Genomic DNA, 24,474 nt, shown 5'->3' on the forward strand with positions numbered 1-24,474 from the left:
GACAAAGAATGTGCTAATCCGTGTTCGAGGTTATCTTGCGCACTCTCCACCTCGTCAAGGTTCCAGTATTTTTCCCTGCTTTTGTGTTTTTGTTTCTGAGTACCGTTAGCCGGCTAGTGACCAGTGAAACAGTGTTCTTCTAGTAAGCCGTATGAATACCGTTACATACACAAGTTAAGTATTATTTTATGTTTCCCCTACTTAATTCTTTTGCTAACGTGCACTGGGCAATAGGCCCGTGCAAAAATGACTTCCCCTGACAGCGGTTCATCGCAAGGTGAGATGGACGTGGAAACAAAATCGGTTCCCCGGCTCAAAGTATATCCAAGCTCGGCCACCGGGCCCTTCGTGATCTTTTGCCGGACCAAAGACAAAAAGTGTTTGAATCTGTTGCAGATTTCTCGAGTTCTGACGGATTGGTATTCGGCCGTGACAGAAATATCGAAAATTCGCCCTGATAAGCTTCGGGTGGTTGTAAATAGTTTAAATCAGGCAAATAATATTGGTGGCGACGGTCCTTTTACGAAGGCGTACAGAGTGTATATTACAGCTAACAGGGTTGAATTCAGTGGGGTCGTTTCAGATTCGAGTCTGATTTGCGAGGATCTGCTGAAACATGAGACTGACGCGTTCGATTTCTGTTTCTAGAAGACGGTACTTAAAATAGATCGAATCCTTTTTCCGTGAAAATGATATTACCGAGCACTTCTTCGGGTTTACATACATGCGGTTCATGGTACACCAATCAGCAAAGGCTCGAAGCTGCTGTTGGAGAAATCTGCAATCTTCATTTGTACGAATTATGCGAAAAATCTTGAGATCATCCGCGAAGGACAATCGGGGAGTCTTCAGAATTAGATGTACATCATTGAAGTATATCAGAAACATGAACGGTCCCAAGTGGCTTCTTTGAGGTATTCCTGACGTAGAAGTGAATATAGGGCCCTGGCAATCGCCTGTGACAACCGCTATCTCTCGGTCTGTGAGGTAAGATCGAAACCACTGCAAAACACTACCATTTATTCTAAATCTCTCCATTTTTGCTATTGTGATATCGTGGTTTAGCTCATCAAAAGCGGCAGATAAGTCGGTGTAAACGACGTCACTTTGAACGCGGCGTTCCATACTTTCTGTTATGTAGGATGTTAAGCATAATAGGTTAGAGGCTGTTGACCGCCCGGACGTGAAGCCATGTTGATCGTCACTTAGATACTACTTACAGTGAGCTTGAAGAGGTTCCATAATCACCAGCTCGAACAACTTCGAGACAGCACTCAATGAAGTTATCCCACGGTAATTATTGACGTCTTGCCCTTTTTATGAACTGGGAACATGTTCGCTGATTTCCAGCAAGATGGAAAAATACCTCTAGTAATAGATGCTCTAAAGATCTGAAGAAGCGCAGCAACCAAAACTTCGATGTGCCTTTTCAGTATCGCGGAGGGGAGCCCGTCGGGTCCCGGGATGAAAGATGACTTAAGTCGAGAGGAAGCTCTGGTAATCATCGTTGCATTAAAATCGAGAGCACCCAGAGTGTGACCCACAAGTGGAGCTCTGCTAGCAGCGAGGTCGATTTGCTCAATAGTTAGTGCCTCATCTGTGAATACATTCGTGAATTTTTCCGAGAAGAGTGCACATATGTCTCAAGATGTAGTAGCTGTGTTCCCATTGAATTTCAATATTTGACACCATGATCTCCGCACGAACTACTATAATTTATTGTTATATTAGTTAGAAATTGGTACCCGTTTCATTTTTTATTGGAAACATCCTAATACAAGTATTACACTTACAAAATAAAAAAAATTGGGAGCAGAACAAAAAAATGGCTAAGATTTGGGGTCGAAGGAAACCCCTGTGTTCTTATATTATGAAAAAAATTTTTCTTCTATTATGATTTTATGAAATCAATATTCAAACGCCGCACCCCCTTAATGATGTCCAATTGAGCTAAATACTTGCATAAATTACTTTTTCGATGTAATAAGCATTTTATGTAAGACTTTATGCGAAAATTTAAGACGACCATTATCATTGATATCTGCCCTGTAGAACCATCCTAGTTCTCCATACAAACTTTGGTTTTAAACTGTAAAGCCCGTTCCAATTTTTTCAAAAATTCCTTCACCTAGGGTTTCGTGGGACCCCAAACTTTCGCCATCTTTTTCTTTCTGCTCCCCGATTTAATTGTGTTGAACAGTATTGTTAAACATTTTTCAAAGATGCCCAAATTCTACTTTTTTCTTTCACCCAGGGCAAAATGCCCCCGGTTACAGTGTAATATGCCCCACAACAAGAGCCCCACAGCAATCGATGGATCATTGAGTTTGAATGAGGCGGTGAGGTTTTGATTGAATATACCGAAGACAGTTGAGCCTAGACTGCCCAGAAAAATAATGAATTTTTGGAAACTCAATGCCCCCCCCCCTAGTCGATTCCTACTTCCACCAGGAGTACTTGCACCAAATTTGAAGCAAATTGGACAAGTCTAGCTACCGGACCAACGTGCCTGAAGTTTGTATGGTATTTTTCGACAATTTATATGGAGAAAACTGACTAGCTCGAATTTCCGACGCAAGGTGGCGCTGTATGCATTTGAAAGTTGAAACCAGAGCAATAGTTTCACAGAGAACAGACATCCATGATCAAACAAAAATATTGAAAAAAACGTGTGTAAACATTTGAATTAATATACGATAAACACTAGCGCCGCCACATCTTTTTATCTCAACTATCCGTCAAATCCATTCGGGAACCGGTTCCAAATCCTGAATGGATTCAGTATGGAATCTTGCTCAAAGAAAACAACCGATTCTGACTCTATCGGTTGATGCATTTGAGCTGGAATTCATACTGGATCCACTCAGAAGTCCGAACCGGCTCCGGACTAGTTTGACTGGGTAGAGGAATAACTGCTGTCAATTCAGTCAAACTCAGCCATAAATAAACATGACGACAGTAACGCACCTGGTTTAGATATCCCAACTGCCTTGGAAACCGCTAGGGATTTTTACACAAGTTGAATGCTGAAGATGGACGTCTGTTCTCTGTGATTAATTGAAGCTGTAGTTGCGCTGGTTCACGCTTCCTTGAAAATACGACTAGCTCAGTTTTCTCCGTGGAGAACTCGATTCCCAGCTCGAGGAGCCAAGCAGACATATTGTGCAAGGTATCTTGCAATAGTCCTTGCAAATCGACGGTTTTGGAGCCTGTAATAGGAACCACACCGTCATCTGCAAGCTGCGTTAGCGTGCAGGAAGTGACAAGTCATTCGTTAATGTCATTCACGTAAAAGTTGTAGAGAAGGGGGCTTAGACATGAGCCCCGTGATGTCGATAAGTCACCATGCGAAAAATGCATGTGTTTCTCGGACAGCAAGTTTAGCAGAGATGAGCATGCTGATGCAGCTTCCCAGAAAGAATTTTGATAGAAACTGAATCAAAAGTTCCCTTTATATCTAGAAAAACTGATGTCATCTGCTCTTTGCTAGCATAAGCCATTTGCTTTGCTGTTGAGAGTATCGCAAGACAATCGTTCGTCCCTTTGCCTTTGCGGATACCAAATTGTGTATCTGACAGTAAGCCAACCCGAAAAGCGAAACAAAAACCTTTGCTCGAACAACTTTCGGATATAGGACAGCATTGCAATCGGTCGATATGAGTTGTGGTCGGAGGCTGGTTTTTTCTGGTTTTTTTATGGCGATGACCTTCAGTCATGAGGGACAATAATACCCTCATGAAACTTATTAAATAAATTCAACAAGTTAAATTTGATTATGTCTGGCCCTGGGGCTTTATTGTTGCATGATAAGAGAGCAAGTGAGCACTCGACCATCCAAAACGTTGTTTCGTTCGCGTTATCGTGAGGGGGCGCGACGCGGTAGATCTTCTGTGCCGGGGTGGAATCCGGACAAACCTTCTTGGCAAAATCGAATATCCAACCGTTTGAATATTCCACGCTAGTACTGTTTTGGTTGCGTATGCGCCGGGCCGTGCCCCAAAGAGTGCTCATCAGTGTTTCTCTTGTTAGTCCGTCGACAAACCGAGGCTAGTAGCTACGTTTTTTGGAATTCATCAAATTCTTCATGCGCTTTTCCGCCATTGCGTACTGTCGGTAGCTGGCTGGCAGCCCGTTGTCCCGGAAGCTCGTTCGATGAATTAGCCATCGAAGGCTACAATCGCTGAAAGGAGGGGCCATTTCGTAGTGAACTACATCAAAAATGTTTTTACTGCGGGGAGAAAGCTTATCAAGATGCCTAAGAGGGTCAGAAATAAAAAGTGCTGTGAAAATACGGTCCACAATGTCAGAGAAATTTATTAGTCAGCGCTAGTTTCTTTTTCTGGCTGAGATATAGGAACACTCTGGGTTTTTGATATTCTAGGGGGGGGGGGGCATGAAGAGACCCTCTGGCCTTTACGACGAAGCTTGGAAGAGGAAATGTTCCTCCTTTTTCTATTTCTTCTACGCACAGCAGAAGATGTTCCCTTGGGGTTCACCACAGTCGCCTTCGTCAGTAGACAAGTTGGTATAGATGTTCGTAGAGCCCGGTGGCGTAGCTATCTTAATCATTTCTGCAAAAGATCGCATAGAGCAGTGATTCAAGGGGGACGTGAAGCCGCTGCTGGGGGTTTGCGAAGAAAAATATATTTTTCGAGCGCATATTGAAATTTCAAGTCTTGTTTCCTAACAAACTGAAAATAACATATTGATAGTATACAAAATCGATTTTTATCTGTGGGGGTCCGCAGTAACCCAGGGTGATTTCTAAGAGGTCCGTGGTATGGAAAAGGTTGAGAAACGCTGGCTTAGAGCGTCCCTGAAGGGAACGCTTAAGATTCTCCTCGCGCAGTTTGTACGCGGTACATGAAGGGAGATCATGTGGGTTTCCCCCACAGTAGAGAAACTTTTTGAATCCCTTCCACAGGAATCATCCGCATAATTCCCATCGCATTTCCCACAACGGGCCTTATTGTTACAATGGGGGGCTGTGTCCCAATTGTTTGCAATTAGTACAGTTCATGACCCGCGGCACAAAGAGGCGATCAAGTAGACGAACCTTGTCAAATAGGAGGTAGTTGGGTAGAGCAGAACCGGCGAAGGTCGCCCGATAAGAGTCTGAATTGACGTATATTTTCTTCCCGTCAGCTGCGACGGATACTGAATGTAAACGTTTGCACTCCATTTACTGTCTCAAAGGCCTATACTGCTCTTTAGTGCGCTCTACGCTGGAGTATTGTTCGGCGGTCTGGAACCCGAATTACATGAACAGCAGCGATCGAATTGAAGGCGTTCAACGAACATTTATAAGGTATGCTCTTCGACGCCTGCCTTGGCGCGATCCTGTTCGTCTACCAAGCTACGAGAGTCGGTGTCAACTCATCCAGCTCGATACTCTCCAGCGTCGTAGAGAAACTGCAAGAGCCTTATTCATCTCTGATCTTCTGTCAGGACGCATCGATTTTCCAGATTTACTAGAGCGAGTTAACATCCAAGCATGATCCAGAACGTTACGCGGAAACGTTCTTCTGAGAGTGCCGTTTCGACGAACTATTCAAACAGCTAATGCCGCTATCACGGGACTACAATGCCTCTTCAATCGTATGTCGCACCTGTTCGACTTTCATTTGTCTCGGATATCATTAAGAAATCGATTCCTGCAGTTTTTTAGATGTAATTAGTTTAAGTTTCCATCATTGGGGCCGAGTACGGCCTGTTGATGTGCGTGATAAATAAATAAAATAAATAAGTATCTTCCCAGGCTTAAGCATGGGGAAACAGCCAGGGAGGACCTGGGAGTGATTCTGGACCTGGGAGTGATTCTGGATTCTCAACTCACGTTCAAACAACACGTCTCCTATGCAGTCGGTAAAGCGTCTCGAGCGCTAGGATGCATCTTGAGGATAGCCAAAAAATTTACACATGTTTATTGTCTCAAATCGCTGTACTGCGCTTTATCCCGATCAATTCTAGAATATAGCTCTGAAGTCTGGAGTCCAAACTACAATAACGGCGTTGAGAGAATTGAAAACGTACAGCGTCGCTTTTTACGTTTCGCGCTCCGTAGATTGCCGTGGAGAGATTCTGTCCGATTACCTAGCTATGAAAACCGGTGTCAGCTGATTCAACTGGAACCCCTTTATGTTCGAAGGAATACAGCAAGAGCTTTGTTCATCGCCGACACTTTGCAAGGTCATATAGATGTCCCTGCTATAAGCGATCAAATTAATATAAACGTCGTACTACGAACATTACGCAACAACATTATGCTTCGGTTACCGTTCAGACGCACTAATTATAGTATGCATGGAGCCATCACTGGTCAACAAAGGATTTTCAACCAGGTTGTTTCAGCTTTCGATTTCAACGTGTCTAGACAAACTCTGCGTCAGCGATTTTCTAGACTTTTTAATCAATCTTTTAACCACAATTGACTTTTTTACCGTTTTTGTGAATTATTGTATGACCACTATTTCTGTATTTGACTTGAATGTTAGTAATAAGTTTATTATTAAGACCAACACCATTGGGGCTTTGGTATGCCTGTTGGTGTATAAAACTAGTAAAGAATAAAGAATAAAGAAATATAGCTATTTTTGCTTAAGGGGGCGTATTATACCTGTTTACCCTAGAGGTGAAGTGTAGATGAAAGCAATCATAATACAAACTATGGTAAAGAACGTGAAGAACAATTAATATGGAAATGAATGGAACTAATGCTTATCTGCGGCAATTATTTTAATCCAAAACAAGAAACTGATTCAGACATTATTGAGTGACGCATGAATAATAAAGTGGACCCACGCCCAAAATCATTCTTTCAGAACCAACCCAGAACCAAAGCACCAGGATGAGCACTCGAATGTAGCTTGTGGCTAAAATGTATTCCTATAGCTAGGGAACATGGATTTTCTCATCTCACACTTTTTTCCACAGTAAGTGAAAATGGAGTGCGCCGTGGAACCGATCATTCCCAGAAGAATCTTTACAGAGCATACATAGAACAATAATCATCATCATTGGTATACATATAGTACATATACTACACGGACAACCATCCCGATGCGCTTTATGTATAAACACTAAGCAATTTTCAGTGCTGATGTCAGTCAGCAAACTGCGGTCCTACCCCGAGGAGTGTTTACAGATATTGTACGGAAGAAAATAAGTAAGTTTGCATTCGCGCATCTGGTCTCGTTCTTCTCCTACGCGCCGCGTGTTTCCTTTTTTCGTTATTCGACTCCTTTGCAGTCTTCGGGCGGAGATTGAGATTTTTGAACTCGGTCATTTTTTTAGTCAGTTAGAGATTGTTCAGTTACACAGCAGTGAGCACAGTGTGGAATGAACTAATCGTTCCATTTGGAATTCTTTGCAACCGTCGTAGAGTGTGCTACATATTAATTTTAACTGGACGGAGTCGGTGTAAGCTGAACTATTCATCAAGACGTTTGAATAAGGACAGTTTATGAAACCGACGAGTGTGTCGGTTTCTCAAACTATAAAATGTTATGTCCTGAATAAAGTGATATTTACTATGATTGTGTAAACTTTGCCAACCATTGAGTTGTGTGATATATTGCTCTTTCTCTCATGCCACGATGTTGTGAAATAAGGTTCAGTTTTCGTAAGATCGAAATTTGATTCCACGCAGGAAGCAAACCATATGTGCTGATAAGGACTGTTATAAATACTTACATTCAAATGTTTCAAGGAAATGGTTACTGTTGTTCATCAAAGTTCAAGCTTATCAGTAATGGTCTACAAATTCGGTTGTGTTTCTATTTTTTTTTTGTTCGAAAAGTGGATTGAATGTAGTGCTTTTAACCAACATTCAAGGACTTCAAAGTCTAACGCAATAAAAATGAAAAGCGCTTCATGCTCAAGAAGATAGAAGGAATAATATTATGACTACACATTAAGGTGTCGCCTTATTTCAATACATTCTGGTTCTATTTGGTACCCAAACAAAGGTGCACTATTTAGGGATCACTGTTTGTGATCAAACGTTCCTAAAGACCACAAATTTAATTGAACCACACAACCAATTATGTCAAAGTATAGTCAAGGAATTGGTCGTCTGAGAGGATTCACCACCCGCAGTTTGTCATAGGCAGTATCAATTATCCAACCTCCTAAATCGTATTGTAGCATAGATTAAAGCGGCAGCGCCGGAGTCGCTCCTAAGCTAGGTTCGAATTCAGCCAGTAGAGCGGAGTTTTTTTTACGGGTTTTCATTCCATTTTTCTATTTGTTCTGTTTTCGACTATTTCGTCATTACAATGCCTTGGTAAAAATGGTATTTGAGACATGGTCGAATTTCGAACTACTGATATCAATCATTAACTGTTTTCTGATTCTGTAACTACGAGCCCGAGAGCTCGGAAGATATTCTCTGCCATTGTGCAGTACTATTTCTTCGGAGGGAGCTATACTTCGGAAGGCATCTTATGACGCCTCACGAGGTATGACATTCCTGTCCTCAGCTACATTAATAATGTACAACCCGGTTGGGATGACACATGTGAACATACAAACAGCTCGATTACAACTACATTGGATTCGGGCAATTTGTAACAAGTAGAGCAAACAAGAGCAGCCATAAAAGATAACCTGAACAGTGGTCGCAGTGGCAAAGTTTCTCCCAACAAAAATAATCATTAACTTTTCTGAAGCCAGTATAGTTCTATAACGTAACCATGTGGAGCTAATAATTTATTCCGCAGGTTTTTTTGAATGTCCGACCAATGTGCCTCGTGGTACTACCTTTTTAGATACCTCCGTAGATAGTCGTCTCACATGAGCGAATATCGAAAAATTCTTTTAATCGTATTCATCCATTATTTTACGGGATAATAATTGCTCTACATCCGAGCCATCGACGCTGCATGTCCGTAAAGGGAATATGTGGAGTTTTCATTGGTAGAGACATGAAATCCAATATTTCGTTCCATATGGTAGACACATTTGGTAGACACCTAAACCGTTTAGATCTGGTTTCATTCCATGGGCTATAAAGTTATTTTCGAAATGTTTGAACTTGAAACTAATCTTTCAACATTGGGAACGATGCGTTCCATATGTTTGAATCATAAAAAAATCTTAATAATACAAGCTATAGAATCGTATTTTCTAATTGGAGAAATGCACTCCCTACAATATGTGTTGAGTTAAAAATAGTTTTGATTTGTTATGCTTTTGTAGCGGCCGGTGTGTTTACAGTTAGCCACGCTACCGGTCGGTGCTAAAATGTTTAATATTGTCTCTAACCTTGATGATTGATGTGTTCCGAACGATGGAAGCGATTTTTGTTTATATAGTCGGTGCGTACTAATGGCAAACTACATGTACCAATTTATGGTTGGTTTTGGGTTCCGTTAAGGTTGAACTGAAATCGAAAATCTAGAACGAAAAAAAGTAGTTTTTCGACAACGCAAAATTAATTTTCACGAAAAAAACATTTTCCAGCTAATAATTGGATTATTAGATTATTTGAGAATCACAACAAGACAAAATAGTTCTTGAGCGAATTCAGTTCACCTACACCAAATTCAAACCACTTAACCGCTTTACATCAGAAAACGGTTAACGGTATCTTTAACCCAGAAATAGATTTTCCTATTTTTACTAGGAATTATCGAGTTATGAAACAACACAACAAACAAGAAAACATAATTTGATGAAAACTGTTCAACTGATGGTTATCGTTAGGCCCCCTTAACTTATACCGTAAGCCACGCCTTTATTAGGATTGCCGATTATTCTTTACACGTAAAAGAACGTACACCGATTATATTTTATGCGTTGCCGCCGAGCGAAAATAACTCAATAGGTGGTACCAAAATTCAAAAGTTTCGACATCTCCGGATGAGCCATTGAGACCGATACGACAGAATTGAGCCTCGAACGTATAGTGATTCGATATAAGCATGGGCATGACGCTAATGAAATCACGACATACATGCAACCCCTTCAACCATGGCTTGGGTGATATCTTATGGAATGGATAATGGAATGTAGCCATTGTCTCCATTGTCCCATTAGGAATAAAAATCAGTTTAGCGTTCTCTTTCGAGACATGTTGAAGAATTCATATGAAGTGGTAGATCTGTCAAAAATGCGCTGCTCAATACGCTAATTTAAGAAAAGTTAGAGAATCGGCGCTTTCGTTTCATGGATCCAAAGAATCAGTAGGAACGTTCGTCTATAGTCTCCAAGAAATATGGAGAGTTCTCTCTGACCTTCAATTCAAGAATCTCTATTGCACATAGGCTAGAAGAAAGTACAGATCTTAGAGCGAAGTGTCGTTGATACTGAGGGCATACTGCATTTCAGCTAATTCTGCGACATAAACGGAACCAGGATTTAAGGTTAACAACAATTTATTCGTAAGCTACAAAAGAATAATTTGTTGTTAGGAATACCGATACCTGTAAACTCTTCGATGCGTGATCCGTCAGTGAAGAACGTCTTTCCTAAGTCATCAAGTTGGTATTTATATGTAGAAGTGATTGGGATCTCCCGCGAACGTAGAGAATCCGGATTTTCACTAGTATCCTCTTTCATGGACGTATACTACCCAAGTAGCAATTGCAACTTGTTGAAAGTTTTAAATGTGCAAGTATGTAACTATAGAGTTGACCAATAATGTTAAGTATGCAAACATCAATAACAGTTGTGAAACTAATCAGAAACTTTGCTAACTTGCACAAACAGTCTAACAAGTTGCAAATGCCTCTTTGTTTGCCATTCCACCCTAAAACAGAACTGTTCAACTGCCCAGTGCTCGACAAATGGCACAGCTATTGTTTTCATTATTTTGCTGCAATTAGGAACATGTTGCACAACATACAAACAAAGTGCGCTTTTTCCATAACATAGTTGTTACCAAGAGAGTTACAAATACTATACAGTAACAAAGCGTGCTACTTGGGTACCCATCATCGCATAGTTGTCCCGTTTTCTATGAGATTTCCTATCTTTATGGGACAGATATGCGATCATGGGCAGTGTATTCTACGCAAAAGATTATTTCTGAATCTTCAAGAAAAATGTGCATAACGTTAATTATATTGCACCCCTTCCCGATTAGAATGAAATAACAAGGTTATAACAGAACACAATTTTTGTAACATATTGTGGTATAAACTAGGTCTCGTTAGTAGTTAAAATAACAGAAATTTATAACAAGTAACAATGCGAGATATAGTTTTGGAATATTCCTGTTATGTATTTCTGATCGGGTTAGCTACCGTAAATCTAGTTTGTGATTAAAACTCAACAAGCCAATTGTAATCTCCAATAAAACACTCGGGTTTCGTAACGGGAGATTATAATTTTCCTATTGAGAAAGTAAATGAATCTTAGTTTAGTTTAACTGTACATTTTAGCGTAGCATAGGTTTAGATTAGTTAACTTTAGTAATCGTAGATATATAATGAAAATATATCTAGATGTAAGTTTAGATAAGTTAAGCTAAGTTTTGAATGCATATTCATATTTAGTTTGTATGCATTGGAATTATTGATATAAGTATATTTAATATTTACTCACGTTTAGTGCCTACTGTATTTCGTTTATCCGGTTACGATACGGAAATTCTGGTGCGATTTAGGTCGAATTTTAGCAAAATATAAACCACGGATTCCCGCTAGTGGGTAACTGCTATCTCTATCCTAATTTTAAGAGTAGTCTGTAATATACATATTTATAATAAATTGGCATTAAATCCTTACCGACTTTTGTTGTAGTTATACGGTAGTTTCTAGGCACTAGACTACATTAGACTAAGTTAGATTTAAGGCAATTAAGTAGCACTAGATTAGGGTAGTTTAGAATCAGTTTTCTGGGAGGTTCAATACACTTGTTTACGCGATCAAATTGTGATAATTGCTTACTCACTGCGATGACGTTTCACAGTGTGTTTATACCTGTTACCTCCAGGTATGCTTCATTGTTGGCTGAGTTGGTGTGTTGGAATGGAAGGTGCGCATGTAGGCCGAGTATGGTCGGCTAACAAAGCCATTATATTTACCACTTACCAACAAATTCAACAAGCTCACATCGAATGAGCAGACGAGAATAGATACCTCAGAAATTAAAGTGGAACATGATTTGGCAAGATATTTTTCAATGTCATTTACGTAGATATCGTAATGAAGAGGGTTTATACAGAAGTTTTTTAAAAAATCTATGTAACTGCTTTGAGAAGTTGCCGTATCGCTACCCGAGCAGAAGAAAATAACTGCGGAATACTAAAATTAGGTATCAATACCAACGACTGTTTACTACAATATGGTATTAATGAGCTCTACATAAGAGGTAAAATACCAAAAAAAATAACACAGGCATGTTCTACAAATAACTATTTGATAATGAAACGAGTTATTATAATACCTGAATAATAATGAAACATTTTTCAACCTTCCAATAATAAAATTCACGCTATGGAGGTATTCAATAAGGTATTGGTTTGGTATTTGTAAAAATAACTGTAATACATAAATAATACTAAAATAAAGTATTATACCTCATTGAGGTATTAAGCAGGTATTGAAGAAAGTTTCTTCAATACCTGCTTAATACCTCAATGAGGTATAATAATTAATACTAAGTTTTGGTATGAATACCAAAAAATAGTATGCTCGGGTTATTGCCCAGTTATTTTCTGCTGGTCGGGTAAGAGCGAAGGTCATGCGCTTTTCTGACAACAAATTGTACATAGTTGTTAAGAATTGGTTAATGTCCGTAATGGTGAAGCATATCCGAGAAAACTAAGATTGTTATAAAATCAAAAGCTTCTTTTTGGCCGTGTGGTATTCAGCCAAGAATTGAGCCACTGATTTCCTGCTCCCATGACGTAGGAGGTGACTGAAAGCAGGAATCCCTAAGTCGAGGTGTAGTTCCGTGCCGAGCACTTGATGGCTGGAGAGTCTACAATATGCCAGTCGCACACGGAGCGTTTTGGGTTTTGCCCTTACTGTGTTATGCGAATCTCTAACACAGTGGACCATCATTTTCATCGCAATGTGGTAAATTGACAGGTTCCAAATTAAACTGAACCGTCTCTATCCGATCATGAATATATATTTTTCGATCAGTTTCATGGATATTATTCAACAACTAGTCAACTAGACAAATTGGATGTCGTAGTGGATACAACAAACTCATTCATAGTAGCATCCAACGAAGAAACTTAAGTGCGCCCGGAAAAGATGGAATACTTCCCGTGATACTGCAAAAGGGATCTGATATTCTCAAACATGTCTTGAAAAATATTATGCTTTCCAGTCTTGCTACCGGGTATATCCCGAAAGCATGGCGAGAAATAACTGTTAGATTTATTCCCAAAGGGGGGCGCTCAGGCTTTCAAGAAGCTAAGCGGTTTGGACCTATCAGTTTAAGTTCTGTTCTTCTGAAAGCGGATATTCGATCATCACATCAGGAACGTTAGTTTAGTTGAATATCTACTGTACAAAATGCAACGTGCATATCAGTGTGGGAAATCCACGATCACTGCTTCACGATGTTGTTTACAACATTGAGAAGGCCTTCTCGCTCAAAGCAATCTAGCTTGGGTGTATTCTTAGATATTGAAGGAGCTTTTGAAAATGTGTCCTTCCAGTCTATTCTAGAAGCTACGCGGTGTCATGGGGTACCTGCATGTATCTCGGGTTGGATAAACGCAATGCTTAGTAACCGCTTTCTTTGCTGGTCACTGCGACAGGCTGAGATACGGATGTTGAGTATTTGCGGTTATTCTCAGGGTGGTGTTCTGTCACGTTTGTTATGAAATCTGGTTGCCGACGGCTTGTTGAAGAAACTCAATGAGCTTGTAATTCCAACCTACGGGTTTTCTGACGATTACCAAATACTAATTACAGGACTTTTCATCGGGACAATCTTCGACTTAATGCAACAAGCAGTCAGAGTTGTCGAACAGTGATGTCGACAAGTTGAATTATCAAATAACCCGAACAAAACTTCAATGGTTCTTTTCACGAAGAAGCGAATAACAACTGGGGTTCGTCCTTTGCAGTTCTTTGATTCTGAGCTACTGTGTGCAGATCAAGTCAAATACGTTGGAGTTATATTAGATTCCAAACTGAATTGGTCTGCTCAAATTGAGTTCAGAGTCAAGAAAGTGTGCATGGCCTTCGGACAGTGCAGACGAGCTTTTGAAAAGACCTGGGGTCTCGAACCTAACTAGATCTATTGGATTTACAAGACAATTGTACGTTCAATACTGTCATACGGAATGCCTTGTGTGGTGACGATCCAGTCAAAGCGAAACCATCTGCAAAGAATGGCGCTTATGGCGTTGGCTGGAGCTTTTACCACGACTCCGATTGCTGCTCTTGAGGCACTTCTAAACATCAAACCTTTGCACATACACCTCAAACACGAAGCACTATCATGTGCATACAGGATGCAGGTTACTGCGCTTTGGAACAGTAACCATGTCACTTGCTACCAGTCATACACGATTGTGGTCACAAATGGTTGCATGGGGTGAAGATATTTTTGCTCCTGGCGATATTACACTCACATGTTTTCCTTACAGCACATTCTACGTGAAGATTCCCTCTCGAGAGGAGTGGTTGTCTAGCTATATGGAGAGATCACAACAAACACAAGTGGTCTGTTACACTGACGGTTCTCTGATGGAGGGACATGCTAGTTCTGGTGTCTACTGTCGTGAAATGAGATTGGAACAATCTCACTCACTAGGTAGATACTGTACTGTATTCCAAGCAGAAATCTTTGCGATTCTGTGCGGGGTACAATCGGCCCTTCAACTGAGTTTGTCCGGCAGAGTTATAAACTTCTGCTCCGATAGTCAAGCACTTAGCTCAGACAAATTACGGTCCAAGCTAGTGATCGCGTGCCGAACCCAAATCGAAGAACTAAGCATTGTCAACACCTTGTATGGGTGCCCGGACATTCCGGTATTACTGGAAATGAATGGGATGACGAATTGGCCAGGGCAAGTTCAGCGATTGACTTCGTTGGTTCTGAGCCCGCTCTGCCAATTTCGACAAGTTGGATAAGGGAAAAAATACGGTCCTGGGCTTCGTCCGAGCATCGTAATTTTTGGAGAAATCTGTGTAAAATGTGTCGCCAAACAAAGGCGTTTCAAGAACAACCGTGCCCAGTGATTTCGAAAAATCTCCTGCATTTTTCGAAGCTCCACTGCGGCATGTTGACCAGGGCTTTAACAAGCCACTGCAAACTCAATTATCACATGGAAACTATTCAGCGCGCTGAGTCTTTTTTCATGCGATCTTTGTGAATCCGACTACGGAACCTCATATCATCTGATATGCAACTGTCCAGCTGTAGCCCAATTGCGATTTCGAGTCTTCGGTTGTCCTTACATAGATGACACATTGTTTGGACGACTGAAACTCAGAGACATACTAAAGTTTCTTATCCAATGTGGTAACGAGCTCTAGGCTTACTCGCAGGCGAGTTGAACTACTTGTGAATTTAACTTATCTGCTGTTTGTTTTTGCTTTTGTGCTGTTATTTTTCCCACCCTTCCACTTCTACTATCTCCCTCCTCCCTCTCCTTTCCTTCCGCTCTGGAAATGATGAAAATACACGGCAGGGTACAAATACCCCACTACATACGAGGAACGTGCCAATTGAGCCAATATATTCTGATTTATCCACGACCTCATCCAAGTCACTTGGAGATTCAATCGTCGGAAGATACCTATGAAACCTAGTCGCGAAGCCCTCTTTGTAGATTTGGGATTACGATATGTGGCGATATCTAGGAAAACGTTTAAATGATAAGACGATGTACTTATGATCTGATAACGACGGTTCGAGCTCGATTAGTACGAGCCAGTTTGCCAACTCATGCGTAATAGCAGAAAGTTACATCTAACACCTCTTCTCTGCCAGACCGTGCAAATGTTGGGCCTACATGAAGTATGTACAAATTTTTACTGCTTAAGTATTGTATCAATTCGGTGCCTCTCAAATTGATAATTGAACTGCCCTAAATTATGTTGTGGGCAATTGCATCAACACCGATTATGAGGGGAAACCCATTTCTACCACAGTATGATCAGAATATATTGGCTCAAATGGCAAATGTGGCAAATAGACAAGATATACGTTTATGTTATCAACACCTGGTGGACACATGAACTACGACACCTGAGGAATCGTGTACGAAAAGCTCGCAAACGTTTTTTTCGCCGCAGGTCTTCCGAAAACAAAGAGAATTTGCACTCAATTGATGCGTACTATAACGAATGCCTTAAAACCATCACGTATCAGTCGTACATCAATCGCGTGCAATCGAGCCTTAAACATAATCCGTCTTCATTCAGGGCGTATGTAAAAAAATGATTAATTCAGGTGTTTGCGTTTCGACTCCGTCGCTTCAAAACCACGTCACTTGACCAATGCACCGGGCTGACGGTAAATCTCCTTAAGGAGAAATATAGCATTTCACATAGAAAAAATGGACAAGTACCTAACGACGTCGAGTTTAATAATGTTTTTGCTAATTCCGCGGAAGAATATGCTAATCTGTTCTCTGATTTTCTTCAAAGTGTATTTAGCAGGTCTACGCCAGCAAACCCCATGAATTCTCTGAACCGTATACCACGTCACAACATCTGTGTCTCTCCCCTTGTTGTGGAAGATAATGACGTTCTTGACTCTTTGAAAAATGTAGATGCTTCCAAAGTAGCCTGATCGGACGATCTAGCCCCAACTCAATCTATTACAGATGGAACCTTCCTAAAAGTTTGCAAAACAGCTTTTATTGTGCCAATTCACAAATCTGGCAATATGAATTTTGTGGAAAACTATCGCGGAAAATGGATAGAGCTGTACCGGACAATTTTTCGAAACGATTGTGCACAAAGTCGTTTATAACGCATCCCGACCGATCATTTCTATGTTCCAACATGGTTTTGTCAAAAACCGGTCAACGACAACAAACCTTATGTGGTAGAGGAACATGGCGAGACTTGACCAAGCGCAGAATTCTATTATTTGCTATGACGTAATCTATTAAGCTCTTAAAAAAATTTCAAAAATATTTTTATACTTTTTTCGATCCTTAAGCTAATTTTAAAAGTTTGGAATGAAAAATCCCTTCATTATAGAAAATATTCCGTGATTAATAAATTTGCATTAAATGAAGTAATTTTTTTAGCAAACTTTGTATGTACGTATCTACTCGACTAATAATTATTCTTATCTTATCCTTATGAAGTAGTGAAATGATCCTACATAATTCAGAACATTGAAATAGTTATTACTAAAATTTGCACAACATTGAACGCAATAACTAATGTTGGGGAGACTTGACCAAGATTTTATGGGGAGACTTGACCAAGTGGCAATAAGCTGAAGAAAGATGCAAAATTTCTGATGTTTACTACGCTTCGGTACATACTGTTAATGTTAATCACGTCACAAAAAAATCTCACCTCAAGTATCAGTCTATATCTTTTAGTACGAGTAAACAAAATTAGCAGTTTTACTGCTACCCAAATATCTCAATAATATGGAAAAAAATGGATTAGAGTATATTTGATGTCATTATTTTTTGCTCCGATTTTTCAAAATTCTCTTGGTCAAGTCTCCCCAGGCCTTGGTCAAGTCTCCTCACTGCGGGGTCACAGAAAAACTTTTATAACTTTTGAAAAAATAAATTAAAAATTCTGCAAAAAATCATGAACACGCACAATACCGTTGCACATTATACCTGAATGAATTTTGAACGATTGAAAACGTTTTTAGAGATTTATGCAAGTTTATCTGAAAACCTAGTCAAGTCTCCCAATGTTCCCCTACATAAATAGATTACTACGTGATGTAGAAAAACGCAAACAAATTGATGCGATCTACTTTGATTTTTCGAAGACATTCGATAAAGTGCCACATGTCTTAGCAATCGAAAGAAATGAAAAGACTCGGATTTCCGTCATGTATCACGAAATGATTCCAATCGTACTTCGGTAACCGAAAAGCTTTTGTCGAGCTCAATGGCTCCCACTCAAGGATATTGGACATATCTTCCGGAGTACCGCAAGGCAGCATCATTGGACCGCTTATATTTATACTCTTCGTGAATGACGTTTTTTTATCGTTGAAATGTGAAAGCTGATGTTTGCAGATGATTTAAAAATCTTCAAGGTGATCTCAACTGCAGCTGATTGTTATGTTATTCCAGGAAGACATACATGCATTGATCCGTTGATGGTGCGAAGAAAACGGCATGGAAATCAACGTATCAAAATGCAAAACCATTTCATTCATTCGTTGCCGTACTCTCTTCAGTTTCGAATACTAAATGATGAACGAGTCTTTGGAGCTTGTCGACACTATCCGCGATCCAGGAGTTGACGATAGATAGTAAATTGAGGTTCAACGACCACTTAGCATTGACTACTACGAAAGCATTCTCCGTCCTTGGCTTCATCAGAAGGAATACAACGTATGATTCGATGATGTACATACTTTGAAAGCTTTGTATTGCTCACTGGTTCGCAGTCTACTCGAGTATGCAGTTCCTGTCAGGGCACCATACCATGCAACGCAGATTGCACGAATGGAATGAGTTCAAAAAAGCTTTATTCGCTATGTACCTCGACGACTGCCATGGAACGACCTACTCAACCTTCCAAACTACACCCACCGGTGCCTGCTACTTCAACTTGATCGAAGAGTGAATATGCAACATCTTTTCATATTTGATCTGTTAGCCGGCAACATTGATTGTCCTGCACTGCTATATGAACTATGCATCAACATCCCATACCGCCAGATTCGAAATCATCAATTTATTCGTGTTCCTGCACATCAAACCACCTATGGATACATTCAGCCGTTCAGCTCCTGCATTAGGCACTTCAACGAAATGTATTCGCTCTACGATTTCAACATCTCTAAAAACGTGCTCAGAAATAGATTAAGAAACTTAGAATAAGAAATTGTCTGTGTAGCGCTAAAGACGAATGAATAAATAATTAGTCACATTGACTGCAACAGAACCAATATCACGAGTGAACGTGAACAAGAACCAATATCACGAGTGAACGTATAGAAGATATGCATCAATAGCACTATTCACAAGTATACAAGCACGAGGCATTTCACGTGGATCTGTCATGCCACTCAGGGCCGGCGGAAAGCGTGGGTAGTATGGGTAGTACTACCCACTCGAAAATAACCGTGTGGGTAATTACGCACTCGAAATTTTGAACCATTTCAAAAAATTTGGATGTTCAACGCATGTATCTCGCACTACACACATTTGAAAACATCGATGTACCACAATTCCATTTGCATAAACGAACGTGAATTAATGTGAATGTAATGTAGGCGTGTGCATTGCGAAAAGGGAAAAAATCCTTACTAATTGTCCCCTCACCCTACGCTTTCTACTCACTCTTACATAAAGTGTTTCGCCGCCTCTGATACCACTTCTGTTGAAAGATACGAAGACGGGGTTAAGTAGCTTTTCGACATAGAAGTTTCCTTTATGGAAATAGGGTTCTTGAACCAAATCTATGGAAGCTTTTCCTTCCTGCACAAGGCGGGATGGATTCATAGTTGCTGTATGTTTATGCTGAGGGTTAATTTGTGCTACGCTAACCATATTAGGCACATGACCACCATTTGAATCCCACGATTGGCGAAGGAACAAACATCCGCTGTGTCAGAGATTCGCGTAACACAGCAAGGATAAGACCCAGTGGATCCATTCTTGGTTGAGAAACTTTAACCCGCCGACTGCTATCAACCTCCTAATGGACCCAAGCCACTAATTTGCCATTTGAGCCAATATATTCTGTTGCCTGAAGATATTTTCTAAAAATTATTCATGTGGGAAACAGCGATTCAATTGCTGGACCGACAATTGCAGTTTTGGTTACTTGGGCAAGCAGTGACAAATATTTAGTTAACTCAAGTCTAGGCAAAATATTTAATTTTAAATATAAATATAGTTAAAGTCATGTAAAGAAAGAGATAAACACACTCCAATCAAAATGTATGAATGCTGCCTGTGTTTACAGCATCTATCTGCTTCGACGCCATCAGATATACGAACGCTGATCTCATTCCAGCGAACGAGTTGACAGCATATGTGTTAAATATTAATTGAAATCTCAACCCATGTGCAAGCCATTCCGCCTTGCGTATGTAGAAGATGCATTAAACTACTTAAACAGATAATTCTTGATAAATCTATTCTCAAGCATCTCGAATTGAATTTGTTTTGAGCTATAATGAGCATTTCAATTTTGGCTATATTTTGCTTTGCGAAATAGTAACTGGAAATGGATTCGTATCGAAGTCTTTTTCAATTAGCTATAATCAAAAACGTTTTTCTTTCTAAGCCAACTGATGGAATAATATATATTGTAGCTGTCGAGTTAGTCAAAAAATTTGTTTTAAAGCCAAAATTTCACAATATTGGCGATAGTAATTTCAATACGGCAATGAACAGCAACCCACACACGATCAGCTCATCATGCACTGTTTACATCATTCTACAAACTGGGACAGGATGCTTGCGATAAATATTAACTGTGAATGAACACACGAGTCGGTTGATATTTTTTCCAGACCGTGCGTCCAATCTCCGCGATCCACTTGTGCCACTGTTTTATTTTATTTCCAACTTTCATGCGTGTTATCTGATCGAGCGAATCTGCTGCAATAATTAACTCTGTTTTCTTATATGTTTTGTTCTTTACTCATGTACTATGATACTGCAACGTCCAGAACTATTGCTCGTATAATCGCTTAAGGGAGCATATTCAGACGCCACCATGAGGCGATACGCGTTGATGGCCCTGATGCTGGCCTTGTGCCTAGTGGGCACGAGTGCCGGAGTTCTCGCCGAAGATGATGATCTGGTGGATGACAACGCAAGTGAGGATTTCGACGAAGACGACGAGGATCTGCTGCGTCAGTTTGAGGCCCAGCACGTGCAGCGAGAATTCGAAAAGGAAGATCAAATGGCCAGGGAACTGGCTGCGAAGATTGCAGCCGAACATTATAATTTTCCGGATGGTATCGAGAACGCGCCCCGGTTAGTGGATCCGTGCAAGGGTATACGTTGTGGAGCGGGTAGAATTTGCCAGGCCGATGGTACCGAGGCCAAATGTATCTGTATTCCGGAGTGTCCGGAAGAATTTGACTCCCGGCGAAAGGTTTGTACCAATTTGAACGAGACGTGGGATTCGGCGTGCGAAGTCCATCGGCAGAGGTGTCTGTGCAATATAGACGATCCACGTTGCCGCGGGGAGGAGGTGAAACATTTGCACATCAACTATTATGGACGGTGCAGAAACATGCCGGTAAAATTTGAGGCCACGGGTGATTGAAAACAAAAATTTAAAATGTCATTTTTTCTAGGAATGCTCTGAGAATGATTTATCAGATTTCCCACGCCGTATGCGTGATTGGTTGTTCAACGTGATGCGTGACTTGGCTGCTCGTAACGAACTTCCGGATGCGTACATGGAGCTAGAGAATGAGGCCGAAAACAACATGACCAAACGATGGACCAACGCTGCCATTTGGAAGTGGTGCGATTTGGACAGTCATCCGAACGATAACTCTGTATCTCGACATGAACTGTTTCCCATCCGTGCTCCGTTGATGGCCCTTGAACACTGCATTGCACCGTTCTTGGAGAGTTGCGATCCCAACAATGACCATAGGATTACGTTACAGGAATGGGGTAACTGCTTGGAGCTGGAGGAGGTATGATCATTGGATGATTTCATTTGTGTTATTTATATTTGATGATATATTCGTATAATTTATTTTCGATACTTTTAGGATGACCTCACTGCCCGCTGCGCGAAAATCAGAAAGGAGGATGAGTACGAAAAAATTGAGCTCGAGTTGGCAGAAAACTGAAATCTGTTTTATAACATAAACAAAAAGCTCCAAAGTCCTAGTACGTAAAAAGTTGGTTGCAGAATTGTAGAAATATATAAGACATAGCCATATGTCATACGCTCTTTCATTAACGAAGACAACAACGAGATTCTAATCTTATTATCAAACTATCTATCTGCGCTTAATGATTGTGTACTGTCTAGAGTTAATTTCGTGTAGAGAATGATGTCTTTATATAACTGGATAAAATAAAGTGATTCTTTACACATAATTTATCAGGATGTTCATTTCAGCACCAGAGCACCAAGCATTAATATAGACCGCCAACACAGTAGATCGAAGTCAGGGAAAACGTTGAAATTTGGATTCAAATCAATTGGGTTTAACTTTGCGAATTCATCACATCAGTATATGGCAGCCGGCTTGACCGCCTTAAAGACAAGTCCGAAAAGTGAAGCACTGCTTGAAACAGTTGTTGTCCTGTTAGAACAGATGATTTTATTCTGGTGAGATAAAAGTGAAATCGAGACAACCAGTGCAAGTGCACTTTATTGCATCTCTTCTTAAGAAGAAAATTGAGTAAACATGCAGGAGGGTCGTTACCTAGTTGGATGAGTTGGTTTTATAGTTTCGAATTCATCCCAGCTACCTATCAAAGCAGGTGATGTGGCCCCCTGCATAAATGTTTTCTTGCTCAGTTTTCTTACAGTGCCCAATTGCTTGCTTTTAGGGTAATTCATGACACGTGGTGCAACAAGGCGAACAGAAAGACAAGCCTATACCTTCTCTAAGAGGGTATAGTCTAGAAAAGTAAACCCAGCAAAGATCACCATTAGTCTGAGTTTGCATGGGCTTTTGCCCCGTCCTATAATCCACTATCTTGACTGAAGCAGGAAGTAAAATAGCCAACCCCGTACTCATGCAGAAGATCCATTCATGTGAAACTCGTTTCGATGATCACACCGTGTATCTTAACTTTATGTGCGGGTACGTACACGCGGTAAAACTTCGTAAAAGACCCGTCGCAAACAATTTCGTTTACCTCTTTAATGGGAACTACATTACCGGACTTATCCAGGCGAACCTATGACTATGACTAAAAATCATTGTTTCAGATCTTTTGAAATTTTCAGAATATTTATTGTTTATTTTTTGGGTCCATGTAGAGCCATGGATTTTAGAGCCAATCTATGCCTGATGATTTTTTTTAATTTTTCGAACCATGTGATCCTAAGTTCCATGAGTCCGTTACATCAAACAGCTTCAGCCTTAAGCTACGCGTATTTTCGCCGACACCAAGCTTGTAAACGGAGTCACACAACAAACTGCATCACGGAAAAACGCTGTAGAAAATTACCTAGTGGACCCATCCGTTTAAAACTTTTAGAAAATAAAATATAACCCATTAGTAAGCTTTCGGCATATTTCTTTTATTCAACTTCAATACCATAACCGAACGCTCGCACCTTACGCTTAACTCCACTCATTAGGTTCAGTACATCTGGTTGCAGCTTCTTCTGCACGGAAACCCACTTTCTATTCATGTCTTTCTCAGATTTGACCTCCTTTGTATGCTTCCGTAGCGCCTGCTTCATAATTGCTCAGTATTTTTCGATGGGCCATAGTTCCGGTGTGATAAGGGGGGAAATGAATAGTGGCACGAAGCTAGATCCTGCTAGAAACGTGGTTTTCAACCTTTTTCGTTCCATTAACCCCTTTCCGAATATTGATCCTTATGATGTACCCCATTCTGAAAATTGTTTACCATCATTACCACACAGAACAGATGTCCATCTTCAGCATTCAACTTGTGTAAAAATTTCTAACGGCTTCGAAGGTAGTTGGGATATCAAAGCCAGGAGCGCCACTGTCGTCATGTTTTTTTGTGGCTGAGTTCGACTGAATTGACAGCGATTATTCCTCTACCCAGTCAAATTAGTCCGGAACCAGTTCGGACTTCCAATATGAATTCCAAATGCATGAACCGATAGAGTCGGAATCGGTTGTTTTCTTTGAGCAAGATTCCATACTGAATCCATTCAGGATGTCGAACTGGTTCCGGAATGGATTTGACGGATAGTTGGGATAAGTTGGTTTGGCTACGCTAGTGTTTCTCGTATATTAATTCAAATGTTTACACACGTTACACACGTTTTTTTAAATATTTTTGTTCGATCATTGATGTCTGTTTTCTGTGATCATTACTCTCCCAGAAAAAAATGATTTTCAATTGAATAAAAACCATAATTTTTCAATTAGAAACCTGTTCCAGTTCCACTCTCAGTAAACATCTCAATTCTTGACACACTGTAACAACATAGAAAGACAAAATTCCCACGGCAATGTTAGAATAACAAGTTTAAATTTATCCCGCATTATGCACCCCCTACAATAGTCTGATTTACCCCTGTGGGTGAATTCACCCCCGGTTGAAAACCACTGTGCTAGAAGATCGCAGGGCTCTCGTGTTGCTTCAACAGAGGAATCAGACGCTTCTATAGACACTCCTTGAGGTAGATCTACCTGTTTACAGTCCCGATAGTCACGAACGGTGCACTCCGTTTGCCACATGAGCAGATCGCTTGCCAA

General features: G+C 40.4%; 1 protein-coding gene across 2 annotated transcripts; it reads left to right on the plus strand.

Moving 5' to 3' along the window:
• The first annotated feature begins 7,059 nt into the window (after nt 1–7,059).
• Nucleotides 7,060–22,160, plus strand: LOC131680223 (SPARC). Of its 2 annotated transcripts, none has more exons than XM_058960943.1 (4): nt 7,060–7,165; nt 20,758–21,335; nt 21,394–21,744; nt 21,823–22,160. In XM_058960943.1, the coding sequence occupies exons 2-4, from the start codon at nt 20,805–20,807 to the stop codon at nt 21,901–21,903; spliced, it is 963 nt and encodes a 320-aa protein (XP_058816926.1). In that variant the 5' UTR covers nt 7,060–7,165; nt 20,758–20,804; the 3' UTR covers nt 21,904–22,160. The 2 variants fall into 2 exon arrangements, with proteins under 2 accessions (XP_058816926.1, XP_058816931.1); XM_058960948.1 differs by lacking the exon at nt 7,060–7,165 and adding an exon at nt 7,268–7,419.
• Nucleotides 22,161–24,474: the final 2,314 nt, after the last annotated feature.

Source organism: Topomyia yanbarensis, chromosome 1 (genome assembly GCF_030247195.1).
Source record: "Topomyia yanbarensis strain Yona2022 chromosome 1, ASM3024719v1, whole genome shotgun sequence".
NCBI classification, from domain to species: domain Eukaryota; kingdom Metazoa; phylum Arthropoda; class Insecta; order Diptera; family Culicidae; genus Topomyia; species Topomyia yanbarensis.

Bases quoted from the DNA above. Each gene is read 5' to 3' on its own strand.
- LOC131680223 (XM_058960943.1), top strand. From the start codon at position 20,805: ATGAGGCGATACGCGTTGATGGCCCTGATGCTGGCCTTGTGCCTAGTG. The intron at 21,336-21,393 runs GTAAAATTTGAG...CATTTTTTCTAG, and splicing joins GACGGTGCAGAAACATGCCG to GAATGCTCTGAGAATGATTT. The intron at 21,745-21,822 runs GTATGATCATTG...CGATACTTTTAG, and splicing joins ACTGCTTGGAGCTGGAGGAG to GATGACCTCACTGCCCGCTG.